The 23,781-nt window shown below is 34.8% G+C and overlaps 5 protein-coding genes across 5 annotated transcripts; 3 read left to right on the top strand and 2 right to left on the bottom strand.

The window, feature by feature from the left end:
- Nucleotides 1-518: 518 nt before the first annotated feature.
- Nucleotides 519-1,506, top strand: LOC120149746 (transcription factor MYB63-like). The gene is made up of 2 exons (XM_039162460.1): nt 519-583; nt 753-1,506. Exons 1-2 carry the CDS (start codon nt 519-521, stop codon nt 1,504-1,506), a joined length of 819 nt encoding a protein of 272 aa, XP_039018391.1.
- A 1,169-nt stretch (nt 1,507-2,675) lies between these two features.
- Nucleotides 2,676-5,315, bottom strand: LOC120149854 (imidazoleglycerol-phosphate dehydratase 1, chloroplastic-like). Its single transcript, XM_039162562.1, has 8 exons — nt 5,022-5,315; nt 4,803-4,924; nt 4,608-4,712; nt 4,184-4,276; nt 3,791-3,865; nt 3,563-3,625; nt 3,167-3,276; nt 2,676-2,821 (listed from the first exon to the last, which is right to left on the bottom strand). The coding sequence occupies exons 1-8, from the start codon at nt 5,275-5,277 to the stop codon at nt 2,794-2,796; spliced, it is 852 nt and encodes a 283-aa protein (XP_039018493.1). The 5' UTR covers nt 5,278-5,315; the 3' UTR covers nt 2,676-2,793.
- A 2,138-nt stretch (nt 5,316-7,453) lies between these two features.
- Nucleotides 7,454-9,769, top strand: LOC120149682 (SKP1-like protein 14). The gene is made up of 2 exons (XM_039162411.1): nt 7,454-8,070; nt 9,413-9,769. Exon 1 carries the CDS (start codon nt 7,541-7,543, stop codon nt 8,051-8,053), a length of 513 nt encoding a protein of 170 aa, XP_039018342.1. The 5' UTR covers nt 7,454-7,540; the 3' UTR covers nt 8,054-8,070; nt 9,413-9,769.
- A 9,429-nt stretch (nt 9,770-19,198) lies between these two features.
- Nucleotides 19,199-20,498, top strand: LOC120149680 (protein SOMBRERO-like). The gene is made up of 3 exons (XM_039162409.1): nt 19,199-19,382; nt 19,476-19,747; nt 19,852-20,498. The coding sequence occupies exons 1-3, from the start codon at nt 19,217-19,219 to the stop codon at nt 20,401-20,403; spliced, it is 990 nt and encodes a 329-aa protein (XP_039018340.1). The 5' UTR covers nt 19,199-19,216; the 3' UTR covers nt 20,404-20,498.
- A 1,336-nt stretch (nt 20,499-21,834) lies between these two features.
- Nucleotides 21,835-23,013, bottom strand: LOC120149681 (myb-related protein 308-like). The gene is made up of 2 exons (XM_039162410.1): nt 22,803-23,013; nt 21,835-22,714 (listed from the first exon to the last, which is right to left on the bottom strand). Exons 1-2 carry the CDS (start codon nt 22,930-22,932, stop codon nt 21,939-21,941), a joined length of 906 nt encoding a protein of 301 aa, XP_039018341.1. The 5' UTR covers nt 22,933-23,013; the 3' UTR covers nt 21,835-21,938.
- Between the last annotated feature and the right edge of the window lie 768 nt (nt 23,014-23,781).

Genomic DNA, 23,781 nt, shown 5'->3' with positions numbered 1-23,781 from the left:
AGTTATTCCCTTCAAACATTAAAAAAAATTGATCCAGGGGACGGCGGGAGGTAGCGCCCCTTAAAAATTTAAAATTATCATGTATTTTAGATTTTTTATGTATTTTATAAATCCATCCCTTTCTAAAATTTTATAAATTCACCACTAACATAAAATCTCACGTCGATTTTTAAATATACTTATTGTGTGGCTGTAGGGCTACTGAGATGTGGAAAGAGTTGCCGTTTATGATGGATTAAGACACAAACATAAGGATACATGAGACTTTGGGAAACAAGTGAGTTTCTATGTGCACTCTTTTTTCACTCTAGAACTACTCTTCTAGTTTTTGTATGTTTGATAAAATTCGAGATTGATTTCTTACAATGTAATTGGTGCATTTCCTTTTATAATGTTATCAGTTAGTTCAAATAATTCATTCTTTAACTTTTCCGGTTAAATAATTAACGATCTTTTTCTTTTTTTAAAAAAAATATCTTATCAGACTATCATGCTGATGAGATATTGTTTTGGAAGACATGTTTTTGAAAAAAGTTCACATCAACTTTTTAACCAGAGTAGTTAATGGTGTTGACTATATAGGGTAACTAATGATATTATAAAAGTAGAAGGATCAAATCATGTTAAATTAAAGTACAAAAACTAAATCTCGATTCAAGTATACATGAGGGACCAAAACCATAATTGGACATGTATGTTTTTTTTGTCAAAGTTATGTTAATTGCTTATGTTACAATTAAATTGATTCTCAGGTGGTCTAAAATAGCATCGTATTTACCTGGAAGAACAGACAATGAGATAAAGAATGTGTGGAACACTCATCTGAAAAAGAGGTTTTCTTCAAAGAATGGAAGTACTCATCAAAAAGATAAACCTAAGGAATCATCCATGGCATCATCATCATCAAGTTCATGCATCTCATCATCAAGTGGCAAAAGCTCTAAACAGAAATATGCAATGGCGGTATCAAACAAAGCTCAAGACTTCAAAAGTGATCAACTATCAAACCATGGCAACATCAGCAGCAGCAGCAGCCTGCCCGAGGAGCTGGAAGGATTGTTGAGTTCTTCGATCACTTCCAACACCACGAATTCAGGTCAGGTTGGAGTTCCGAATCCAGAAGACCAGGCAGGCTCATTGTTCAACTTCGTAGGAGGTTATTTTGATGCTAATAACAACACATCAGAGGAGGTGAACAAGCCGGATATCCTCGATACCGCCTTCGACATCCCATTCGAGTCCGATATGGAGTTTTGGAATATGTTAGATAGCTTAGGACCGTTCCAATCTGATGGGATCCAATCACATGACGGCACCCAGAGCTTGAATGTTGGAGAAGCTGGAAATAACAAGTGGTTGCTTTACTTGGAACATGAACTAGGCCTAGAGTCAAAGGATGGTGGTGAGGCTGAGCCACTGGTTCCTGAGATGAATGACATGGTGCTGACTGCTGAGGGCAAAAGGTGGGATGGGCATGGGTCATGTGAATCAAATTCAACCGAGTAGATCGTACTTTTCTTAGTGGGCTTAACCAGTGGCTATACCATGTTATAAATCTACTTTAGGGTTTACCTAACTTGTTCAGTCAAATTGGTCCTTTTAGATGTATGATGGATAAAATAAAAATATTCATCTTATCTTTGGGTAAGCAATACACATTGTAGATTGAACCAAACCTAAAATTGTCTCCATTTCAACATTTTTTAAGTGGGTAGGTGATTCTTTTCTTTTCAAAAGAAAATATGATTTCACTAAAAGAGAGAAGGTACAATTGGGTTGGTGATGATGTCCATTCCTCTTACTCTCTTTATATATGACTTTGACCTAATTGCACCCTTGTTAATTTCAAACTGCATCCACAAAGTTTGAGAATAGAACAAACTGGATTGAGAGAATTAGTCGATTTGAATTAATCGAAATCGGGTATCAATGATTATACAATAAATAATAATATAAATTTTCTATTAATTTAAGCTTTATACGATAGAAGTAGACATGTCAATTACTGGAATAATAAAAGTCATCTACTAAAGCTGAGCATTGGGTCAGACTAGCCACAACTTAGGAACTTAAATGGATTGGATTGGAGGTATTATTGCAATTATCATATTATCACTAAATATATATTTATATTTTTTTTTAATTTTATTCAATAAATATGGATCTTATTGAAAAATAATAATATAAAAAGAAGTACTATTGCAATTATCTCATTATCCCTAAATATATAAAGTATAATTACACTATTTTTTGGATTATGTATTTTTCACCCTAAACCTACCCGAACCCAAATTTTTTATAAAAAAAATTGACCTAATAGAGTCGGATCGGGTCAGAACCCGTCAAGTTTGAGTCTCGTGCCCATCCCAACTAGTGACAAAATTAGAGTGGTCCACAAAAGGCAACATTAAACATTTTGAAAGTACAGCCACCGGATTGAAAGTTTTGCTAAATACATGGGGGCATTGATGCCATTATCCCTTTAAAAAAAAATTCAAGAACCATGAAGGCTTTAATTTTTGTCTCCGTTTTTATTTATTTATAAAATCCAGATAATAAAAATATTTAAAATGATAAAAATCAAGGTTAACAAATCTGAAATGTAACAATTTAGGATAGAGCTCCTCAAAAGCATCTAGTTTATGCTATAAAACATCTGGGAAAAGTAATTAACCTAAAACTGTGATACTTAGAAAATAATTAAAAGGCTAATTACCTAAATATCCACGAAATGCATCTCACCGTTTGTGCTGTTGGGGTCATTGACTTGGCCCATATGATGCTCATGAAACGTCAAGAACGTGATAGAACCCCTTTTGAGCTGCACAAGTACAAATGCTTCACAGCTCTAGGACAGAATTACATACAATTAAGGGGGGAAAAAGGCTAAATATACTAGACATAATGTCAAAATTAGCCCTCCATGTTTGCCAAAATAGTCATTTTGAACCCTATTCTTTTTTTTAGCATTCTGGCCCCTAATATTTCATTTTAGGGAAAAAAACTCTTAATGTAAATCAAATTATAAGAACTTATTGAAGAAACTAGTCCAAGGGCTTTTTTTAATACTTTAGCACAAATGTGATATAACAACCCTTAACCATTGAAAGTCTCAGAAAAAGATTGAATTGATATAGAGTCTTAATTAAACGGGACGATATCGAACCTAGGTACGGTCCCAAGGCGGCGCAGATCATATTCAGTTGCCTGCCTAAGGGCCCTGGCAAACGCCTTAAATGTTGCCTCAATAATATGATGTGAATTTTTCCCTGCAAGCTGTGAAAAGCCAATTTGAAATATTAAGTTAAAAGATCCTACAAGTAGAAATGGAAAGCAAGTAACATAAAGCTTTATGAGTGGTTTTGCTAGGATGCATCTGAACTCAAGCTGAACTACTTAATAAAAATTTAGACAAAGTACAATGAAAAGAAGCTAATGCACAGAAAAAAAAACTTGTATTAACATAACATTTTATTAGTTACAAGAGTTCTTTGCATTTAAAAGAATGTTCGGATTGTTTAATATTAACAAATAAAATTTATGAACGTCTCGGTTTAACTACCTGTCGTATATGAAGTGTCATGCCAGAAGTATTGACCAAAGACTGGAAAAAATGCTCCACCAACTGTGATAATTAGGGTATAAAAATGTGTCGGTGAAATTCAGCATAAACATATTTGAAAAGAAAGCGGAATGAAGGCAGCAATAACTTAGGAAAGCATATAAAATGTTGAAATCTGGTTGACAAGGTTCCCCTATATTTGAACAGAACAAAAGCAAAGTGGATTACCTGAGTGTCATATGTCCCAACTCTTTCAGTGGGAATGTTCAGATCATAAGATAAATGCGGTCGGCCAGATAAATCCTAGGCACAAACATTATAAAATTTATCATATTAATGACTGAACATTACAAGGAAACAAGGTTTCTAAAGGATTACCTTCAAAATAAAGTAAATTCAATGGTACTTCATACAATCACCATCACCACACTATGTATAGAGTTTGAGGATTAACTATTTGCCAAGCTTTCTCTGTGAAGATAGCAGTATCGAGAAATTTTCCTAGCACCGAATCCTATTAAGCTCTATACATTTGCAGGAAATAAAAGTACATTTTGACACCTTTGAATTTCAAATAGAACCATAAAATCATGCTTACGAAACAACGCATGTCACTCATACCAGTGAAACATGTATCAATGCTTCATCAAGAGGAGCAGAAAAATCTCCAAAACGATTAATTCCTTTCCTGTCACCAAGTGCCTGAAGCAATGCCTGATGAAGACAGACAACTGATTAATTCACAAAGACTTGCACAGAATAGGAAATGCAAATCAAAATGTTGGACCGCCGATATTAAATCAGTATAGTGATATCCCTTCGCCGATAAACTTTAAGCTATTTTGCTGACATTTGCAAACATAAGACTGCATAGAATATGAAAAGCTTGAATACTCAAATTAACAAGAGCTAATCTCTTGCAGTAATTAATTCGTCAGAGGAAGCATTTGAAATCTAGACCTTCCATTCAGAGTTAAGCTTTTCAGTAATTAAATTCACCTAAATCTTAGAAATTACAAGGGGCGAAAAAAGAAGAGAAAATCACCGTTCCGAGAGCAAGGGCAACATCTTCATTGGTGTGATGATCATCAATATGAATGTCCCCAGTAGCCTTGACGTGCACATCGAACAGCCCATGAGACGCTAGTTGCTAAGAGGAAAAAAAAGGACATGAAATCAGTTAGCAGCTTAGAGAAATAATAAATTAAGGCCAAAAAGGAAGGGAAAATAAGAAGCATACATCCAACATATGATCTAGAAAGGGAATACTAGTACTAGAATTAGCAACTCCATTGCCATCCAAACTGATCTTAACCCACACATTAGTCTCTTTCGTCACCCTCTCCACCACTCCAATCCGGCCTAAACCAAGAACCAAAAAAATAGTAGTCAACAAAAAGATTAGATGAAGCACAAAAGGGGGTGATATTTAGTTATTTTGGATTTGGGTTTCTTTTACCTGGATCGGGTGAAGGGGAAGTGGGGGATGAGGAGCCATTGTTCTGGGGAAGAGAGGAACAAGAAAGAGGTGACTGGGAATTAATATTATTCATTTGTTTAAAAGTGAAAGGGGAAAGAGAACGTTGGAAAGGAAGAAGAGGGGTGAAGGGAAACCTATGGGGAACTATGGGCTTGTTAATTAGTGGGGCGGTTCTGGCGGCGGTGGAAGAGGAGGAAAAGCTGTTTAGGAAGCGAGAAGGAAATGAAAGCTCCATTTGTGGATGGATGCTTACAGATGAGAGGAAGTGGGCGAGAAAGAGAAGACACGGAGAGCCAACGTTCAGATACGATGTCGTATGAAGCATTCATTTCATTTGACAAAGGTTTAAGGAAAATTTGAAAAATAAAACTACATCAATTATCTTCTCAATTCGATTTTAGTCTTTTAAATATAAAAAAAAAATTATTTAATCACTTAACTTTAAACCTCAAACTTATTTTTTTATCAATTTACCGTTCTCTTTCTAATTTTGTAATGAAATGATTTTTTATTAGTTTTTGAGCTACCACATAGACACTAATTAATATTTTATTAAATTATTTTTATATTTATTCACTTTCTATCGCTCATTGCTTTCATTCCTTACCGCTCTCTATTTTCTATTTTCTCCGTTCTCATTCCTAGATAGAGGTAGTGTGAGAAGGCACCATGCTTGACAGTCTTGTAGTGGCTTCTCTTTGAAGGTTAGAGAGTTGAGGTACAAATCTATTCTAGGCAATAACAGGTGTAATTTTGGAAAAGACGAGATCACGTGCCTCGGTTCCAGTCGTTTGAAAAGTATTGTATGGAAGTTGAAAGAGGTAATTTGCGGGAAGACTAATGCCAACACCAACAAGAGTAAAACCCACACTGAAATCAACTCCACAAGCAGTTTCAATGTAACCAATTACCTCGGAGCCAAATCCATAACCCCATTTAATGCCACACATGCATATTCACGTACCCTAAAACGCACCCAATGATGGTTCCATATTTTGTATTTCTCGAATACTTCTTTTATGATCATCGGGTCCCAATGAGTTAGCAATTAGTAAACTTCAATGTTCAGCAGCAAGGAGCCTGGACTAACACCAATAATGGTGTTGAGGTGGTATCAACCCTAGATCTATGAAATTTGGAGTGGTTTTCAGTTAAATATATATCGAATTCGCGTTCAGAATGATGAGATACTTTCGATAATTTTTTTTGAGAATCACTGACCTTCGACGACAACGATCTGTAGTGGTCAAAATAAATAAGGAGTATTTACTTTATTAGATGAACTAAGACGACAACGATATGTAGTGGTCAAAATAAATAAAGAGTATTTACTTTATTAGATGAATTAAGCCCACTTGATTTATTAACCAAAAAAAAACATTTGATGATGCAGTATTATCAGCCCCTAACTAATCAAAGAAAAGGAATAAAAAAAATCATTCCAGCTCATCCTCGTCAACAACATCCAAACCATCACGTCCTACAAAGCAGTGGCGGATGCACTAAGCTTCCATAGGGGTCAATTTCATCCTCATTACTTTGGAAAAGCGGTTAAATTTAACTTAATATGTTAAGGAAAAAGAAAAAAATTACAATTTTCTCATACCCATTATTATTAAAAAAAAAATTAAAATTTTGATCCGTCACTGCTACAAAGTTGATATTATAGTAACCAACGATGCAGTATGTTTCCGTTTCGTCAAGTCCAATGCAACAGTTTAGACACTAGTACTATCAGATCTTATATGTTATATTCACATCGATATTGAGTAGAACTGCTCCTCCACCCGTGCCATCGATTTTATCCAATGAAGGGATGTTGAACGAATGCTTTCGCAATCATTATTCTTCACGTCATCATATATCATAGTACAAATCAGACACGTCAATAGTCTAATACACGGTGATGTCGAGAAAATTGTCAGCAAAAAACAATGTTGAATATTGTATAGTATGAAGAAATCAAGCGCATAATTGACAATGAACGCATTGTAAAATCAATTCACAAAGATGTCATCAATGAGTGGGAGATTTATTTTTTTCGATTTTATTATAAAATTTAGTCTCAATAATTCTAATATAAAAAATATTTTTATTTAAATAAAATAATTATTTCAAGTATTTAACCACATGTTTGAATAATTATTAAGGCGAATTAATTTATTATCAATTATTTAAACACTAATTATTTAACCTATAATTATTAAAGAAATTAAGATAATAAAATAAAAGAATTAATTAAAACATTAAAAAATTATATTTAAAATTTTCACTAATTAAAATAATATAAATTAATTTAGATAATATAAAAAATAAAAAAATCTAAACTATGTTTAATTAGTAGTCTAACAATTTACTTTACTTCCTAAGTCAATGGGCCACTATATATACCCTTTCAGTCCCAGCGATTTCTACCTACAATTTTCTCAAAATCTTCGATTCCCATCCAAATCCCTAACCCTAATTCTCCCCTATTTGCCTCCATCCCCACCCTCACAATGTCAACGGTTCCCGTCAACAACAACAAAATAACTCTTCGAACAGCCGACAATCACGATTTCGAAGTGGATGAAGCAGTGGCCATGGAGTTCGGCACCGTCAAAACCTTCTTTGACGAAAATCCCGATGCCTCCGATGAACCCATTCCGCTCCCCAACGTCTCTTCCAAGTGTCTCTCAACAATCATTGAGTACTGTAAATTCCATCTAGCGCTCCGCGCCCGTGATAACTCCTCGTCGGTGGAGGATGAAGCCAAGGCCTATGATGAAGAGTTGGTCAAGGCTCACGACAATGAGTCGCTGATCGAGTTGATCTTGGCAGTTAATTATCTGAATATTAAGGACATGCTTGATATGCTGAACCAGGGCGCAGCTGACAGGATTAAAAATAAGAGCGTGCAGTATGTGAGGAAGTTTTTCGGAATAGAAAATGATTATACGCCAGAGGAAGAGGCTGAGTTGAGGGCACAATACCAATGGGTGTTTGAAGGTGTCGATCCGGACGAGGATTGATTGACTTTGATGACCGGGTTAGGGTTTTACAGTGTTTCTTTTATGAACAGTTTTTTCATCTTTTGGATTTAGTTGTATGTCCAAATCGAACTTAATCCGAGTATTCCGAGTTGTATGTTTGTGCAATTTGGTAATTACTATCTGCTTTACTCGTGATTGAAAATCTATCTTTGTGAAATTTTATGTGATTTGGTAACTGATATATGCTCTAATTGTGATTGACTTAATCTAGTTTCAGTACGACCCATTCAAGACCCTATCTTGCACACTCTAAACCTCTGTTCGCGAACCCTATCTTCCATGACAAAACTAATGACTCAATCCTCATTCTCATCTTGAATCAATCCTCATTTGGAAGCACAGTTTAATGAAGGGGCTTTCTCTAATGAATCCCCTTAGACATAAATGAGATATTTTTAGCCATAGCCCTCATAATATCAGTAGTAAGGATGTGAACGGACTAAATTCAAACGAACCGATAACGTAAGGGATCAAAACCACTCTTTTTTTGAACCGGTGACTAAAATCGGTTAGACCGAAAACATAAGGGACCATCCGTATTGTTTACCCAAATTTAATTTAGTTTATCACACCGTGATAAGAAACTTTGCTGCAAAAAGGTGATAATGCGTAATCTGTGCTACCAAAGGTCTAATGTTCTATCTTAGGCTTTGCTTGGTATGAAGGATGAAAAATTTGTTAATCAAATGGGTTTGAATCTTAACCATTTGATTAACAAGTTTTCCATCCATCGTCATTTCTGTCATCGTATAAAGTTAAGTAAATCTTTTGATGGCTGTCTTAGTAGGAATTTCTTTAGCATGAAATTATGGCTGCAAATTTTAGAAGAATAAGGATCTTGGGGTACTATTTCTTTCATTCATTCATGAAAGGGACAATTTGTGCATGATCATCTCCAGAAAATTGAATGTACTATCCTTTGTAAAGTTGTCAGATATGAAAATTTAATAGCTTGCTTGTATTTCTTCCACTCTGATTAGTTGTTCTTTAACTGTATTTATCTTTGATGCTGCTGCTTGAACCTGGCCCGAATAATAAAGTTATAGGCTTCAATTCAGTGTCTTGGATATTTCTGCATACATAGAGTTTAAATCAACCGTTCATTTGATTAATGACTTCATGCTACCTGACTTGCTGCAACTTAAGTGTTACTGTTATACATGGCAGTGTTGTTTATACAAGGTCTAATGATAACTGGTTAGGCAGCCAGGATCGGTCTGTCCTTGAAAATCGTGGTTGAGATTAAGTAGTTGGTTTTTAGTTAATTGCCAAGGCTAATATCTATCATGTATGTTAACGAAAAACATTATAATCTTTATATTAATGTTTGCGGTGCAGACGGTAGGCCGTGCACTATCGAACTACGATGCTGAAGGAGCATGGCCCTATCTTATAGATGAATTTGTGGAATACTTGAACGAGAATGTCATCTCTTAAAGATCCATTGTTAGTGTTGTTTATGTCGCGATGCCAACATGGAAGTAAGTTTCTGATTTTTCTGAAAATAAGATGCAAAATACCTTGTGTGGTTTAAGCATTTTTTTCTAAATTACTGGATTGATTGTGCTTCTATTTTTCTTTTCTTTTCTTTTTCGGGTTCAATGGGGATAAGAAAATGTGTTGATGGACTTTGGATTACATTTGTTATTTGGACCTCTTATTCTTAATTATGAATTTTAATTTAATATTTGGTACTGCAAATTGATTTTAAAACTATACATCGTACTAAATTGTGTTAAGAAAAATGCTTAATATAATTCAATGAGTAAAAACTACTACAGATGCAATACATAATAACAAAAAGGAACTCATCAAGTGGTTTAGGTGGTAAAAGAGAAGATTATTTTTTCTAAAGGTCTTAGGTTGGATAAGAAAATTTAATTTAAAAATTAATAATTTCCGTCTCGACACAATTTCTCGGAGACCCCTTCAAAGTGGGGTAATTTTCAGCAATGAAAATTCAGTCCAAGCAACGCTCAAATTTGATTGTAGGTATTTCTCAGTGTGGGGTATGTATTTACTTTAAAATCTGATTTTTTATATTAATTATTTATTTTATCGATAATATTCATCCTGAATATTTTTTATATTCATCTAGTACGAAAAGATTATATTATTAATCTATATATCCATTTTTAAAAATATTTATGAATTCATCGTTATTAGTAGAGCTGCTGTTGGCATGAAGGTGATCCCTGACGATAACGAAAACAACTTCAATCAAGTTTTGGGTTTCTAAATCAGTTTAAGTGTAACACCCCAATTTAGGGGCTAAAATTAAGAAATTATAAAGTGGTGGATTTAATTGGTATTTGGAAGAAATTTGGGGATTAAATTGTCAGATTTCAAAGATGGCAGACCGTTTTAAGAAATGCATGAAGTTCAGTGGCTAAAGTCATGATTTAACCAATTTTTATATATGTTGAATTATAAGTTTCCCCGTGCGCAGGTTCAGCGGAAAATTTTCCAGTTTTCCTCTCCCGTTCTCCCTACTTCGAACTCCGATCTACTCGCCGTCCGACCTCCGATCGACGAGCCGAAACTACCATCGTGTTCGTTGTCAACCGAGGAACAAAACCCCTCAAACCTTTCATCGTGAATCATCTCCGTTCGTCGTTAATTTCAGTCGGAAGTATCGTCGGTAATAACTCAGTTTTAGTTGGTTTTTCATCGATTCACAACGATTGGGTTATCCGTTTACGACACCTCCCGCACCATCGTGTTCCTTGTGCCGTTCCGAGTCCACCGGTGTTCTCCTTTTTCTCCGGCGGCGGCGGCGCGTTGGGAGGTGAACCGATCAAACTTCCCGATTTGTTGAAATCGAGCTCTCCGCCGTTCAAAATTGTGAACCGAGCTTTGTAAGTATCTCGAAATCGCTCAAAATAATTTTTAGGAATTTTTCCGGGATTTTATCACTGTTCACGCGCCCCCACTGCGCGTGGGGAAGGGAAAAGTGACCGGTTTGACCGGTTTTGAAACTGTTTTGACCGGTTTGACCGGTCACAACCCGACCCGACCCGTTGACCCGACCCGACCCGTTTACCCGACCCGTTTACCCGACCCGTTGACCCGTTGATCGTTGACCGGAGTTGACCACTGTTGACCAAAACTTTGACCGGCTTTGATCGGGCATTAAACGACATTTGACTTCGACCGAGTATACCTATCCTGACATTTTTCGACGTTCCAAATCCGATTCCGCTGTCCGTTTTTCGAAATTCAAACCCGAAGGTCTCGAAATTGCAGGTCAAACCCGTTGATTTTGACCGAAAATTCCAAATTTCCGAAAAGTCATATTTTATGCTTTCGACGTCCTGAATCCGAATCCGAAGTCCGTTTCACCAAATTCGAACCCGGTAAGCCGTCTTTCAATAATTTATCACCCGATTCGATCCGTTTATCGTAATTAAGCTCCGTTTCTGATATAATTTATGTTGATATGTATCTGAGGAATTATTGGAAGTTGAATTGAAGATCAAAGGCGTTCGAATGGAATTTTTATGGTCGATCAGTATTGCACGGAAATCAAGGTAATACTTTACTACCTCTTTATGCTTTATAGAACATGTTGGTATTGGTAAATGCATGAATGAAAATGTTTGGTCTCATATGTATAATTAATGAAGTTCTACACTTGATCTGAATACGGTAAAAAGGTTCAGTAATTGATTATGGTTCAGATGACTTTTATAAGAAATTAAGGGATTGCTAGAATTAAATTACAAGTTATGTGCTTAGTGGTAAAGAAATCAACCTGGATCTGTAACTTATAATTTATTTCATCAAAGGTTAAATGTTAAAGGCATTTGGATGTGAATTTATAAAAATACTCCGGTAGGGTAAAATTACGAAAATACCCTTGTGTTATAAAAAGACAAGATTGGAATATGGAAGTTAGATAAGAGGATTTTACAGACATATTGATCTGATAAAAATATAGATGTGCATAAGAAATGATAGTTATACGTAGACATTATGGATAACCGGTTTTTAACCCCAAGAGGGTTTATGCAAGATACTAGAAGTGTGTTAAGGGAATTATTTCAAGATCATAGATTGTTCAAGAAAGCAATTAATCATAGGATCTCTAAATTATATTATTTTCGTTAAGAGCTAATATCGAACTTATCTGGTTAAGAAATTACGGAAATGCCCTTAAGAGGTAGAATAGTCTGAGATGACTCTGAATGAGAAAATACTTAGAGGATTCGTACTTAACTCGATTTAGTACGGATTTAATTGTTAAGATCCCGACTTAGTGCAGGAAAATTTATGATATTCCGTTTGTAAAGTCTAAGAAGACACTTGATCTGAAAATATTCAAATAATGAGTAAATACTTGAAGAGTAATTTATCGGGGGTATTCTGCTATCAGAATTGTTCGAACGGACTGGAATAGATAATAAATTGGAATTAAATAATAAGACCGGATTGAGGAAAAAGGTTGAAATACCGTGAATCTGTAAAATGACCAAAATACCCCTGTAATAGAAATGACCCAAGAATATCACCAAGCTCAGGAATGATTGAATATCCTCGAGCTCTGAAATGAATGGAATAAAACTGAACATCAAAATTACCAAAATACTCTTATGGTCTAAATTAAGTAAATGTCTTGGATTAATTAAGGAATCCAAGTAAGATAAGTATTGGACTACCTTTAAAGGTAATGGAAAACAATTTAAGTGAATATATCAACCCTAAAGCTATGTCAATACCTGAATAACATAGATATTACTGGAACATGTGTTCATCTTCTCAAGTTTGGCTCGATGATAAATTTTGGAAGTATTCAGCTCAGCTCTAGATCGTATTCAGTACTAAGAATTGGACGTTTGTTCGACAAATCAACCATGAAGACCAAATTGAATGGAATGGAAGTACAACATGTATCTGAAATTCAGGAACGTTTGAATTACTCTGGAAAATCCTGAAGTAACTGGAATGGACATGACTGCTAAATGAACTAGGTAACCTCAATGACTGAGGATTTAATAAGTGATTTGGATAAGTTTGGAAACTCTGATGAGTTTACGTAGTGTACAATTAAAATGGGTTATGAACAAATTAATCAAGTACGTCAGCATTTCATGATATTGTGGAAGCGTGGAAATGAAATAAAGACATTGGAAGATTTATTCAGCGATAATTCCGAAAATGGTCTACGGACAAGAATTTGTGGTATTAAAGAGTAAATACCCTAGAAGGAAAATGAATTGACCAATCAACATAGATTGTTAAGGTTCTGAATCTTCGTTCTCGAGTTGTTCGATTATCCGATCAATCGACATGGATGTAAAGGATTCTGAATACTCTTCTGATTACGTACAGTTTCTGAAAACTGTCAGAATAAGATAATATCCTGATAATTCACATTCTGAATAACTGATGATTTTGTCAGTTAATGAACTCTTCCAATAGTGATTCTAAATTCCGATATCCTATCGGTATACTGAATATTCATGTTTCTCTACTTGTTAAGATTATCCAATACCTATGAATAATATCTGTAAACTCTGGTGTGTTCCCTAATCATATAAATATTTTATCTGATTTCCGACTTGAATTCTGTTATGATACCTGACCTGGATTCTTATCTGATATTGACATGGATTCTGATCTGATACATTACCTGGATTCTGATATGATACTTGACTTGAATTATGTTTTGATTTTTGATATATCCGTTTACGGACGGAACATGTTTTATTGGGGGGTATTGTTGGAGGAAGATTACTTGGAGGTTCCTCGGCTGTGTGCTCAGGGCCTTACTTACCGGTTCCTCGGCTGTGTGCTCAGGGCCTTACTGTTAGTGACGGGGTTGTATGGTTCTGGGGAACCTACACATTTTGTTCGTGACGGATGGGGGTATATATATATATATGTTTTAAAAAGATCTGAAAAGTTACATGGTTTTTTTGGGAACACACTAGAAAACCTATTCTGATCTCCTGAACTCAGTCATCCGAAATATTTCTCTGAAACGAAAGCTCATTGTCCGTTACCACCTGAAATATCAGTAGGATCTCTGCTCAACATAAAAATCTGTAAATATCTGAACCAATAAGGAAAATATGTTTATCTGTATCTGCACGTTTTTCAGCATCATCTGGTAGTTCTGTATTACTGAGCTTTCCAAAGCTCACTCTATTACTCACCTTTTCAGGTTAAAAGAATTGTACCAGTGCATCTATCGACTTCAGTAAGGGAGTTCTTCCGGCGTTATTGCAGAGTATGGTACATGTGATTAGGGGGGCATGTAATTGTGTTTTGATTTATATACGAGTCTGGAAATATGTTTTATTTTTAAATAGTGACAAATGATTTTATAAGTTTACATGTTCTGATAAAAAGATTTAAATTTTCCGCTATTTTTACAATGGGTCGCTCCGGTGGTGTTAGGTATGGCTCATAAATATACCAGTAAAGAGGACAGGAGATGGAGCGGAGTGAGCGAAGCGAACATCAACTGTCCTTACAAAGAAAGTCTCGTTGTGGGGTTACGAATTATGTGGGTTGGGGGTGCGGGGGCGCAGCCCCGCGGTACGGTACAGGGTTAATTTTGTAATTATGTACAAGGGTTTTCTATTATAAATAGAGATGTAACCTAGACCTAAAATATCATTTTTGAATAAAAACTTCTAGCGCCGCCTAGGCACCGAGGACGTAAGCACATTGCCGAACCTCGTAAAATTCTCGTGTTCTTTTGTTTTCTTTACCCGTTTTCGTCAACAGGTGGCCCTAATGTGACTTCTCGGATCGGATCGGGCTACCCCTATCGGTCTGGGGGGTTACATTAAGATTGGTGGGTTTTTGGGTCGAGCAGACTAGGTATTGGGTTTTAAAGTTGGGTATTGGATTACTAGAAAATGGGCTAATGTAGTTTATAATTTAATTAAAAAAAATAGAAATATATGTTATTTTAGATTTTGGGCTTTATTAAACGGACCCGAACGAAAATGGATAATCGCAATCTCATTGTCTATATTTCTTTTAACTGCAGGTTTACCTAGATTTCCCATCTACACATCAATGGAGTTCCGTTCATAATGATTAAGTGGCCATAGAAAAACAAAGGCATAATGTCAACAGAAAAAAAAAACTCTCCATTATTTGATGTTGAATGCTTATATCCTTGATATTTATAGTGTTCGAACTTGAGAATTTTAGAAATAACAATACTTAATTTAACACCGAAATCAATTAATTCATGCTAACACTGATTACTAAATATAAACATAAAATGAATGTGTTAAGCCTAGGATTCCCTCAGGTATATTTTGCAGTAATAAGTAGCAGTAATGTCCGTGAAGGCAACGCAACACGTTTTGGATAGGCAATAATAAGGCCTGAAGAAGAGAGGAGTGTTGTAGGGAGATTAAAGGAGGATTTTCAGCCACCGTGTTTGACCATTCACTCCTTTTTTTCCTCACTTTTTTATTTTTTTACCTTCAGCTTTTAAAGGTAGCGTGAGAATCCCTTTTCTTTTTCTCTTTTTTTTTATAGTCAACCCATCAAGGCATTGGATTGTGTGGTTCATTTCCCCACTAATCTAATGAGTAAAGTACACAAATGATCGGTTAATTATATGATATTGTTTTGTCGAGTTTATTGATTATTAAAATTATAGAATAATTCTCTAATTATATGATATTGTTATGTTAAGTTTACTGATTATTAAAAGTTATAAAATGGTCACTCGACTATTCATGTATTTCAAACTCATTATTTTCCGTTAAAAAATTGACGGTCGTTTAAGATAGACGTAAATATGCTGACTATGATATGATAAAATATAATATCATAATAGTTTGAATTATATAGTCATTTGAGATTCTGTGATCATATGTTATCATATGTCGGTCAGCAAATTAACATCCAGCTCATAGGAGCATTAATTTTTTAACAGAAAATGACAAGTTTGATACATATGAATAGTCAGATGACCATTTTGTAACTTTTAATAGTTGAAGGACTCAACAAAGCAACATCCTATAGTCGGTGAACTATTTTGTAACTTTTAATAGTTGAAAAACTTAACAAAACAAGACCATATAGTTTGGGGATCATTTGTGTATTGTATCCTAATCTAATTTATCTTCTTCTAACACTTTTACTTTGATTTAAACCAAAGTAAAATCCATCAAATGATATCAATAGGAAAAGAATAATTGTTCTCTTTAAAAGTTTTAGATTCAAACAGTTGTGTTTGTAGGATGTATGTACATTATCAATTATAAAAAATAAAATTTAAATATATATTTTTTTATAATAATCCCAAATTAATAAAATAATTAAATCTAAATCGGTTGGGTCTATTGATTCCAAATTTATTTATTTTTATTCCATCCTTTTTTATTTGCCAAAACATTTCTCATCGTGTAAAAGAAATTCCAAAATTTTCTGTGTCCGAAGAAAAGAATCATCATAAACAATTCCCAACTTGGGATTAATTAAGGAGTAAACTCTGATATCTACGAACAAGTCATTGTCACAGGTAAGAGACGACAGTAAATAATAAGGTAAACAACGTTTTTAATATCTAAACTATTACTTTTATTCTATTTTAGTACTAAAATTTTATTTCTTTTCAAAATCATACCTAATATTTACTTTAAATTTCACTTTGATATCCCGTTATTAAAAATTTAACGATGATATTGATGTGTTCCCATAAGATAGTGTCACGCCATCACTAATTTTTTTAAAAAACATCATATTAACAATTTAGTTATTTTTTTAATAATGACATACCAAATTGAAACCTAAATTAAACCTCAGGTAATATTTTTTAAAAATAAAATTTAAATATTAAAATATAATAAAAATAATAATTTAATTACTAAACATATATATTACCTTAAATAATAATGGAGGGAATGAGGGATGGGCAGTTAAAGTTAATCCCTAGTGATTCTTGAAAAGTAATGAGTACCCCAATACCCTAAGGGTGCGTTTGGTTCACGGAATGTAAGATTACCCGTGGGAATAAAAGATTACCAGGGAATAAGATTACTGGGAATGTTGTATTTTGTGTTTTGGTTGGTTTAGCAGGAATGTAAGATTACCGTGTTTGGTTAAATGAATAAAAGATTATTGGAATGTATATTTGACCAAATTGTCCTTATTATATATTTGTATAATATTACAAATTGTAAAATATTACAAATTGTAAAATATTTATATATTTTCTTTAAAAAATTAAATTCATAATATTTATATATATTTTTTTACAAAATTAAAAATATAAAAAATGTTTAATGAAAGGGTAATTTTTTTAACCCCTTAACTTCATATAAAATTTTAATTATAGACTTTTTTTTTGTAAATCTAAAATAATTTAAGGATAAATTTGTAATTTAACCTTCGTAGAATTTTTATTATTCAATGACAGAAGAATGATATTTTTGAAAAAAAATAAAAATTGAAGGGCATTTTAGTCCAAAACGCCGGTAATGTTACAATACCTAAGGGAAGGGAGGTAATGACATTCCCGGTAATATACCCAAAAAATCTACTATTGGTAATAAAACATTACCGGGAATGAGATTCCCGGCCAACCAAACATAGGAATGTGGGATTCCCATGGGATGGGAATCCCATAATCCTTGAACCAAACACCCCCTAAAGGCTTATTCTACGCATTGCACTGAATTTCATGCCATGTGATATTATATAACCATTCAAGGGCTCTCTACGTACTAATCCCTGTATATATACAATATACACATAGCTCATTAAAGTACACAACTTAATGACTTTCTTTTATATTACATGCAAATACATTTATACATCTTAGCTAAAGTCAATATTTATATTAAAAACCGTAAAGCAATTAATGCATTCTTATATTCACTACGTGCATTTACTCAAATCTAAGACCTCTAATATTCACTTTTACCGTTGAAATTACTTAATAAATTCTTATACTATTAAGCATTTAAAAAAACATAATAATAATTATAAGGAATTTTGATAAAGTGTAATATTAATTGTATAATATGGGCAGTCAAATTGCAGAAGAGAATTATTATTTCATTCCTCTGCTTCAACTTTTCTAAGATCAGGTGTAGGTGAACCGTACATGTATATCTATTAACTAATTAATTAATACTTGATCACAAAAAAGGAATTATTAACTAATGAATACTTAATTGACAGCTGTGCAGAGTTCATTCATTTTATGAGGCGGTATCCAGGAGTAAGGTCTCCCGTTCAACGGACATATGCCCCACCCTCTATTTCATAGAGGAAACCCGGTTTAATATATATATGATAATTCATTATTAATTAATTAAATATACATATAGTTAAAGATGTTTTTTATCATTTGTGTTTATTTCTGAACCCAGGCAAGCCAGCCCATCCTCGGTTGTCTCATATTTATCTACAGTCTCATCTATCTCTGTCTTAAAAGCCCTAACATCGTGCCCTTCAAGCTAAGAGATCCACCTCTCTTTCTCTCTCATAGTTCCTTCCCTTTTGTTCTTCTTCTGCTTTGTATTGTTTCGTTTGTACTGTTATCACACACACCCTTCAACGCCAAAAACAAGGTTTGCATTTTCCATTTCCTTTTACTTTGCTCTTTGTCACTAACTACATACCTTTTCCAGCTTGCAGCTGGACTTGACTGCATCTACACTCATGCATGCATGTGGCTGTACTTTACTCATTAGATTTTAGGGTTTGTTTGTTGCTTTTCAGCTTCCTCGTAGTCCAGGGTTTGAACTTTCATTAACACATACAACTTGATTCTGTAACTGCATGGCTTCTCTATCTGTTCATCAATCCCTAAACTATGCAAAGATCGAATGTCCAATCCCTAAACTACTTATGGCTTGGTTGGAAGTGGCCGATTTCTTTCTTTTTTCTTTCCATAACCTAAACATTAGTACATGTAAATGTATTATCTCCAGTTTGTTGAGTTCAGGTAGCAATGAGCGTTTTGGTTACGATCTAACAGTATATATATATACATATAAAGTTCAGAGTATGTGGTGTCTATATTATATATTCATGCAACTGGGGTGGTTTCTCTTTCCTTTTACATATGTAGTTCTTCGTCATTCCTTGAATATACATATATAGTTGATGACAATGAAGGTATTTTGGTGTTCCAGAGCAATCGTGGAAATTAAAGTGATGGCAGGAAATGGGCCGCTTTCAGTTCCGCCAGGTTTTCGATTCCACCCAACAGATGAAGAGCTTCTCTACTATTATTTGAGGAAGAAGGTCTCGTATGAAGCTATCGACCTCGATGTCATAAGGGAAGTGGATCTCAACAAACATGAGCCTTGGGATCTTAAAGGTCAGTTCATCTCATCGATTATCTCCAAGCGATAACCTCTTAAACAAATCTATGATAAAATTGAGAATGTTTTCATGTATGATGAATTTGCAGAGAAATGCAGAATTGGATCGGGTCCTCAAAACGAGTGGTATTTCTTCAGCCACAAGGACAAGAAATACCCAACAGGAACTCGAACAAATAGGGCAACCACAGCTGGTTTTTGGAAGGCAACTGGGAGGGACAAGGTTATCCACCTCAGCAACTCCAAGAAAATCGGCATGAGGAAAACCCTAGTTTTCTACACAGGACGTGCCCCTCATGGCCGGAAAACCGATTGGATCATGCATGAGTATCGCTTAGACGACGATGATTCTGATGTTCAGGTAAAGGACTTGACTTAATTAGATCATCACAGTTTACGATTGTAACTCGTTTTACGTATCCAAGAACAATAACAATAGCTTATAATTAATGGCCTTGCTAGCAGGAAGATGGGTGGGTTGTTTGCAGGGTTTTCAAGAAGAAGAATCACATCAGAGGTAATTTTCAGGCGGATTTCAGTACTCAAGAAGAAAACTATTGTCACATGAAGAGTGTTGCTTCTTCGTCTCAAATGGATCCAAGGCATAATAATAAGAATCATCATCATCATCATTTGCATACGCTGTATGATCAGTATTCCTTTGATGCCTCCATGCATCTACCGCAGTTATTTAGTCCAGAATCAACGGCCGTTACTTCTTCCTTTATATCACCACTATCTTTGAACTCCATGGATATAGAATACTCTCGAAACTTATTGAGGCTAACGACAAGCGGCGGCTGTGGACTTATGCAACAAGATCAGATGAGGTACAATGGTGAATGGTCGTTCTTGGACAAGCTTCTAACAACCCAGCCTCTCAGCATGGATCATCATCACCACTCTCAAAACAAATATATCTCTCCAACGCAGCTTGATGTGGGAAGTTCTACGCAAAAATTCCCATTTCAATTCCCAGGCTGTGAGGCTGCTGATACTCTGAAATTTCCCAAGTAGCTATATTCTAATTTTACATATAATGTTGCTTTTTTATCATCCTAAGCATTGGCAAAGACACTCTTTGAAATCGTGTTTAGTAATTCATGTTCTATCCTTTTTTTGTCATCCATCTGACTTTGAGTTGTGCTGCCAACTTTGTTTTCTTCCCTTTTCCTCTTTCAAACTGTTCAGGGTCTTAGATGACCAGTATAAATTTGCACCAGGGACGGACCAGGGGTTCAGGGGTGTGGGAATTATCTCATTTCATGAAAATTTTATATTTTCATATAATTTTTTCTTTCTAGTTTTGTTCATGTCGGTCCTTGTTTACACCAATAGGATTAAAAACAAAGGTAATGGTCAGGTTAATTCTTATACAAGAGAAACTAAAATCAATAGTCTCTTACAATTTCAGAAGAGAGAATATAGGTGATTGTCCACAAATTTTACTGACAGTAACAGTTTTTTGTTATGGATATGGAAGTATGATAACACGATCTTATAGAAGGGAAGAAGAAAATATATAAAATCACTTTTGGAATTCAAATTGCTTTGCTTTGCTTCCCCCTACACCAAGGCCATCATCTTCATTCTCTTTGACAAAAGCATAAACTTCAAGGCTTGATGCTTCATTCACATCATCGCTAAGCGAGTTCTTCGACTCCTCATCCTCCTCTTCTTTTGGAACCTCACAAAAACGAATCAAATCCTCTGGAATACTATTGTCATCATCGTATGGACCAAACCCACTGACAAACCCTAGAGTGAGAGTTTATGTAACCATACTCTACAAAGATAATGGCAAAACGACAACAATATACCTCCTTCTCCGCCTCATCTCCTAACAACACCTTTGCTAAAGTGTCACCCCTTCATAGGGCCCACATACTATTACAATCCCCAATGCCCGGAGAAGGAGTAAATAAGGCCATAACCTCATCAGCCTTGAATCCATTAAGAATATCCCCTCTAAAGCAGTACATAAAAATGTTCCTCATAGATATTTCCTTGAGATAATGTATGGGAGAATAGTGTCTGGTCTGCCCAAGCAGCCTTTAAAAGGAGCTTGCAACTTACAGAATGTTCAGTGACCCATTTTGCCTTTGGCCCTCATAGTGGTTAGGCGGACACAGGGACGGATGGAGAATTTTATGCTATATGAGTGAATTTTTGAAATTTAGGAGTATAAAATTTTAGGATAAGAAAATATATCAATAAAAATTCTAAAATATATGATAATTTGAAATTTTCAAAGTCCCGCCCCTCGGTATATTCTGGATGGAGAGCTCTGCATGGTATGACTATAAAATTAGTATGGATGCAGCTTTCTCTGTTGATTAGTAAATGTCTTTGTACATACAATATTACTATCTAAATATACAACCAACTTATCAAAACTATATATGCACACAATATGATATAGATGAAAAGCAAAATGACGGCAAGTAATCCAATAAAATTCATAAACCTTAGTAAAACCGTTGCATTAAATTTTTGGAATGAATAAACTTGTAAAGATGCAAGGGTATTTAATAATATGCACATAAGTAATCCTAAAAGTTCCATCCGAAATCGTCCACGGAACTCAAATCACTATACATTGCTGCAGACATGAGTGTGGACTCAAGAAGGCCCAGGTCAAAGCTACCACCCTCGATTTCCAATGAAGCATCCATATCAAATTTGTCGTTTGTTATCTCGCCAATCTTCTTCTCTTGTTGCTTCTGTTGTTGTAGGTCTTCAACTCTAGGTTCTTCAAACGTTTCAACAATGGCGTCATCCCAAATGCAAGTGTTTTCATACAACATGTTACCGAGACCATGTAATTGAGTCAAGGGAGGAGAAGAAGGAACAATTGTGGTATCAAAGGATGAGCAATAAGGGTATATGGTGGATTCCTGAGCAAAAGCAGCATTAGGGTTATGGGGTTCGGAGCTAGGAATAAACATTGCCATGGTGTTGTTGGTGTCTCTAGCCTGTGAACTGATATTGGAAACAGTGAAGGAAGTTTGTTGTGATTGTGAAGATGATGAATATTTGCATGCAGCTTTATTAGAGGCTCTTTGACGTAAGGAGAGTAGATTGTGTGTTTTTGGGTCCAAGCCTTGCGAGAGCAGCTTTTTCTTAATGCATGAGTTCCAAAAGTTCTTCACCTCGTTGTCTGTTCTTCCAGGAAGATGCTTGGCGATCTCAGCCCATCTATTGCCTAAAATTCTATGAACATCGATGATTATTTGTTCTTCATCAGCTGTGAAGGAACCCCTCTTCAGGTCGGGCCTTAAGTAGTTTATCCATCTCAACCTGCAGCTTTTCCCACACCGCTGCAAGCCTGCAATACAAAAAACACCTAAAAGTTGCACGACAACCATTTTCACATGTTAAAATTTCCATGAGAAGAGTTGTTAAGCGACATATACCAGCAAGTTTAGGCACAGAACTCCAACTTCCATGGCCATTGGCAGCGATATGTTGGATGAGCTTGTCATCTTCCTCAGGGGACCATAAACCTCTTTTAACCTTCTGTTTGGTGCAGCAGCGATGGCCCATCTCACCTTTTGTCTAAAAACTCAGCTCATCAGCCTTCGACTCCAATGAAGAGGGTTTCGATTACTATTTAAAGGGACACCTTTTCTCATAGATATATATCGAGAGAGGGGGGATTTGTAAATGTGGAAAGGTGTATGAGAAAATGTCTTTTACTGTAAATTTTGGAAAGGTCTATGGTTGAAGATGATTAACATCATAAAATGAGTAAGGGTCTCAGATGGTCCCACCCCATTGATTTATTAAATATGAGACAATGTTTTTGTCAATTAGAGTATAAAATTGGGTCACTTATATGTCACTCCTTTTCTTTTGGCGATAACATCACTTGTTGCTCACTCTTTATTTGTTGTAAAAGTATAATTATATTTGTCTTTATTATCGATATTTAATTTATTAATTGATTAATTTATATATCAAATGTTACATTTACAGCGTCAATATTCAAACCTTTTAATCTCAAAAATGAGAGATATAATATTTTCATCTCAACAAATCAATTAATTATTGATTAATTTAATTAAATTATTTGTTCCAATATAGTTTTTGGATCTTCGATCATGTGGACGTCTAAGTTTGGGTCAAACATCCAAAGTCCGACAAAGAATGATGGTCCGAAAATTCAATTATCTTCGTAACAAAAGAAAAAAAAATCCAATTATCTTAGAAAAGAAATGTGCTGGAATTTTAACTTAAGGTTCACTCATATGGGGTTAGACAGCGCCACCATTATAATTATAGGAATGAGACAAGTAATTTAGCAATGCACACCAGAAATTAATAATTAAATATTTTGTGTTGAGGTTAACAACTTAAGCAGAAGAACGTAAAACATAATTACTTATTTTTCTT

This window comes from Hibiscus syriacus, unplaced genomic scaffold (genome assembly GCF_006381635.1).
Source record: "Hibiscus syriacus cultivar Baekdansim isolate YM2019G1 unplaced genomic scaffold, ASM638163v2 tig00111008_pilon, whole genome shotgun sequence".
Lineage (NCBI taxonomy): Eukaryota > Viridiplantae > Streptophyta > Magnoliopsida > Malvales > Malvaceae > Hibiscus > Hibiscus syriacus.
Note: the sequence above shows the minus strand (reverse complement) of the source record. Positions and strands in the feature narration are given on the sequence as shown.

Bases quoted from the DNA above. Each gene is read 5' to 3' on its own strand.
- LOC120149854 (XM_039162562.1), bottom strand. From the start codon at position 5,277: ATGGAGCTTTCATTTCCTTCTCGCTTCCTAAACAGCTTTTCCTCCTCT. The intron at 4,925-5,021 runs GTAAAAGAAACC...TTCTTGGTTTAG, and splicing joins TTCCCCTTCACCCGATCCAG to GCCGGATTGGAGTGGTGGAG. The intron at 4,277-4,607 runs GTGATTTTCTCT...TGTCTTCATCAG, and splicing joins TTGCCCTTGCTCTCGGAACG to GCATTGCTTCAGGCACTTGG.
- LOC120149746 (XM_039162460.1), top strand. From the start codon at position 519: ATGTTTTTGAAAAAAGTTCACATCAACTTTTTAACCAGAGTAGTTAAT. The intron at 584-752 runs GTAACTAATGAT...ATTGATTCTCAG, and splicing joins AATGGTGTTGACTATATAGG to GTGGTCTAAAATAGCATCGT.
- LOC120149681 (XM_039162410.1), bottom strand. From the start codon at position 22,932: ATGGGCCATCGCTGCTGCACCAAACAGAAGGTTAAAAGAGGTTTATGG. The intron at 22,715-22,802 runs GTATATGTCGCT...TTTGTATTGCAG, and splicing joins TTCTGTGCCTAAACTTGCTG to GCTTGCAGCGGTGTGGGAAA.
- LOC120149682 (XM_039162411.1), top strand. From the start codon at position 7,541: ATGTCAACGGTTCCCGTCAACAACAACAAAATAACTCTTCGAACAGCC.
- LOC120149680 (XM_039162409.1), top strand. From the start codon at position 19,217: ATGGCAGGAAATGGGCCGCTTTCAGTTCCGCCAGGTTTTCGATTCCAC. The intron at 19,383-19,475 runs GTCAGTTCATCT...ATGAATTTGCAG, and splicing joins TGAGCCTTGGGATCTTAAAG to AGAAATGCAGAATTGGATCG. The intron at 19,748-19,851 runs GTAAAGGACTTG...CCTTGCTAGCAG, and splicing joins ACGATGATTCTGATGTTCAG to GAAGATGGGTGGGTTGTTTG.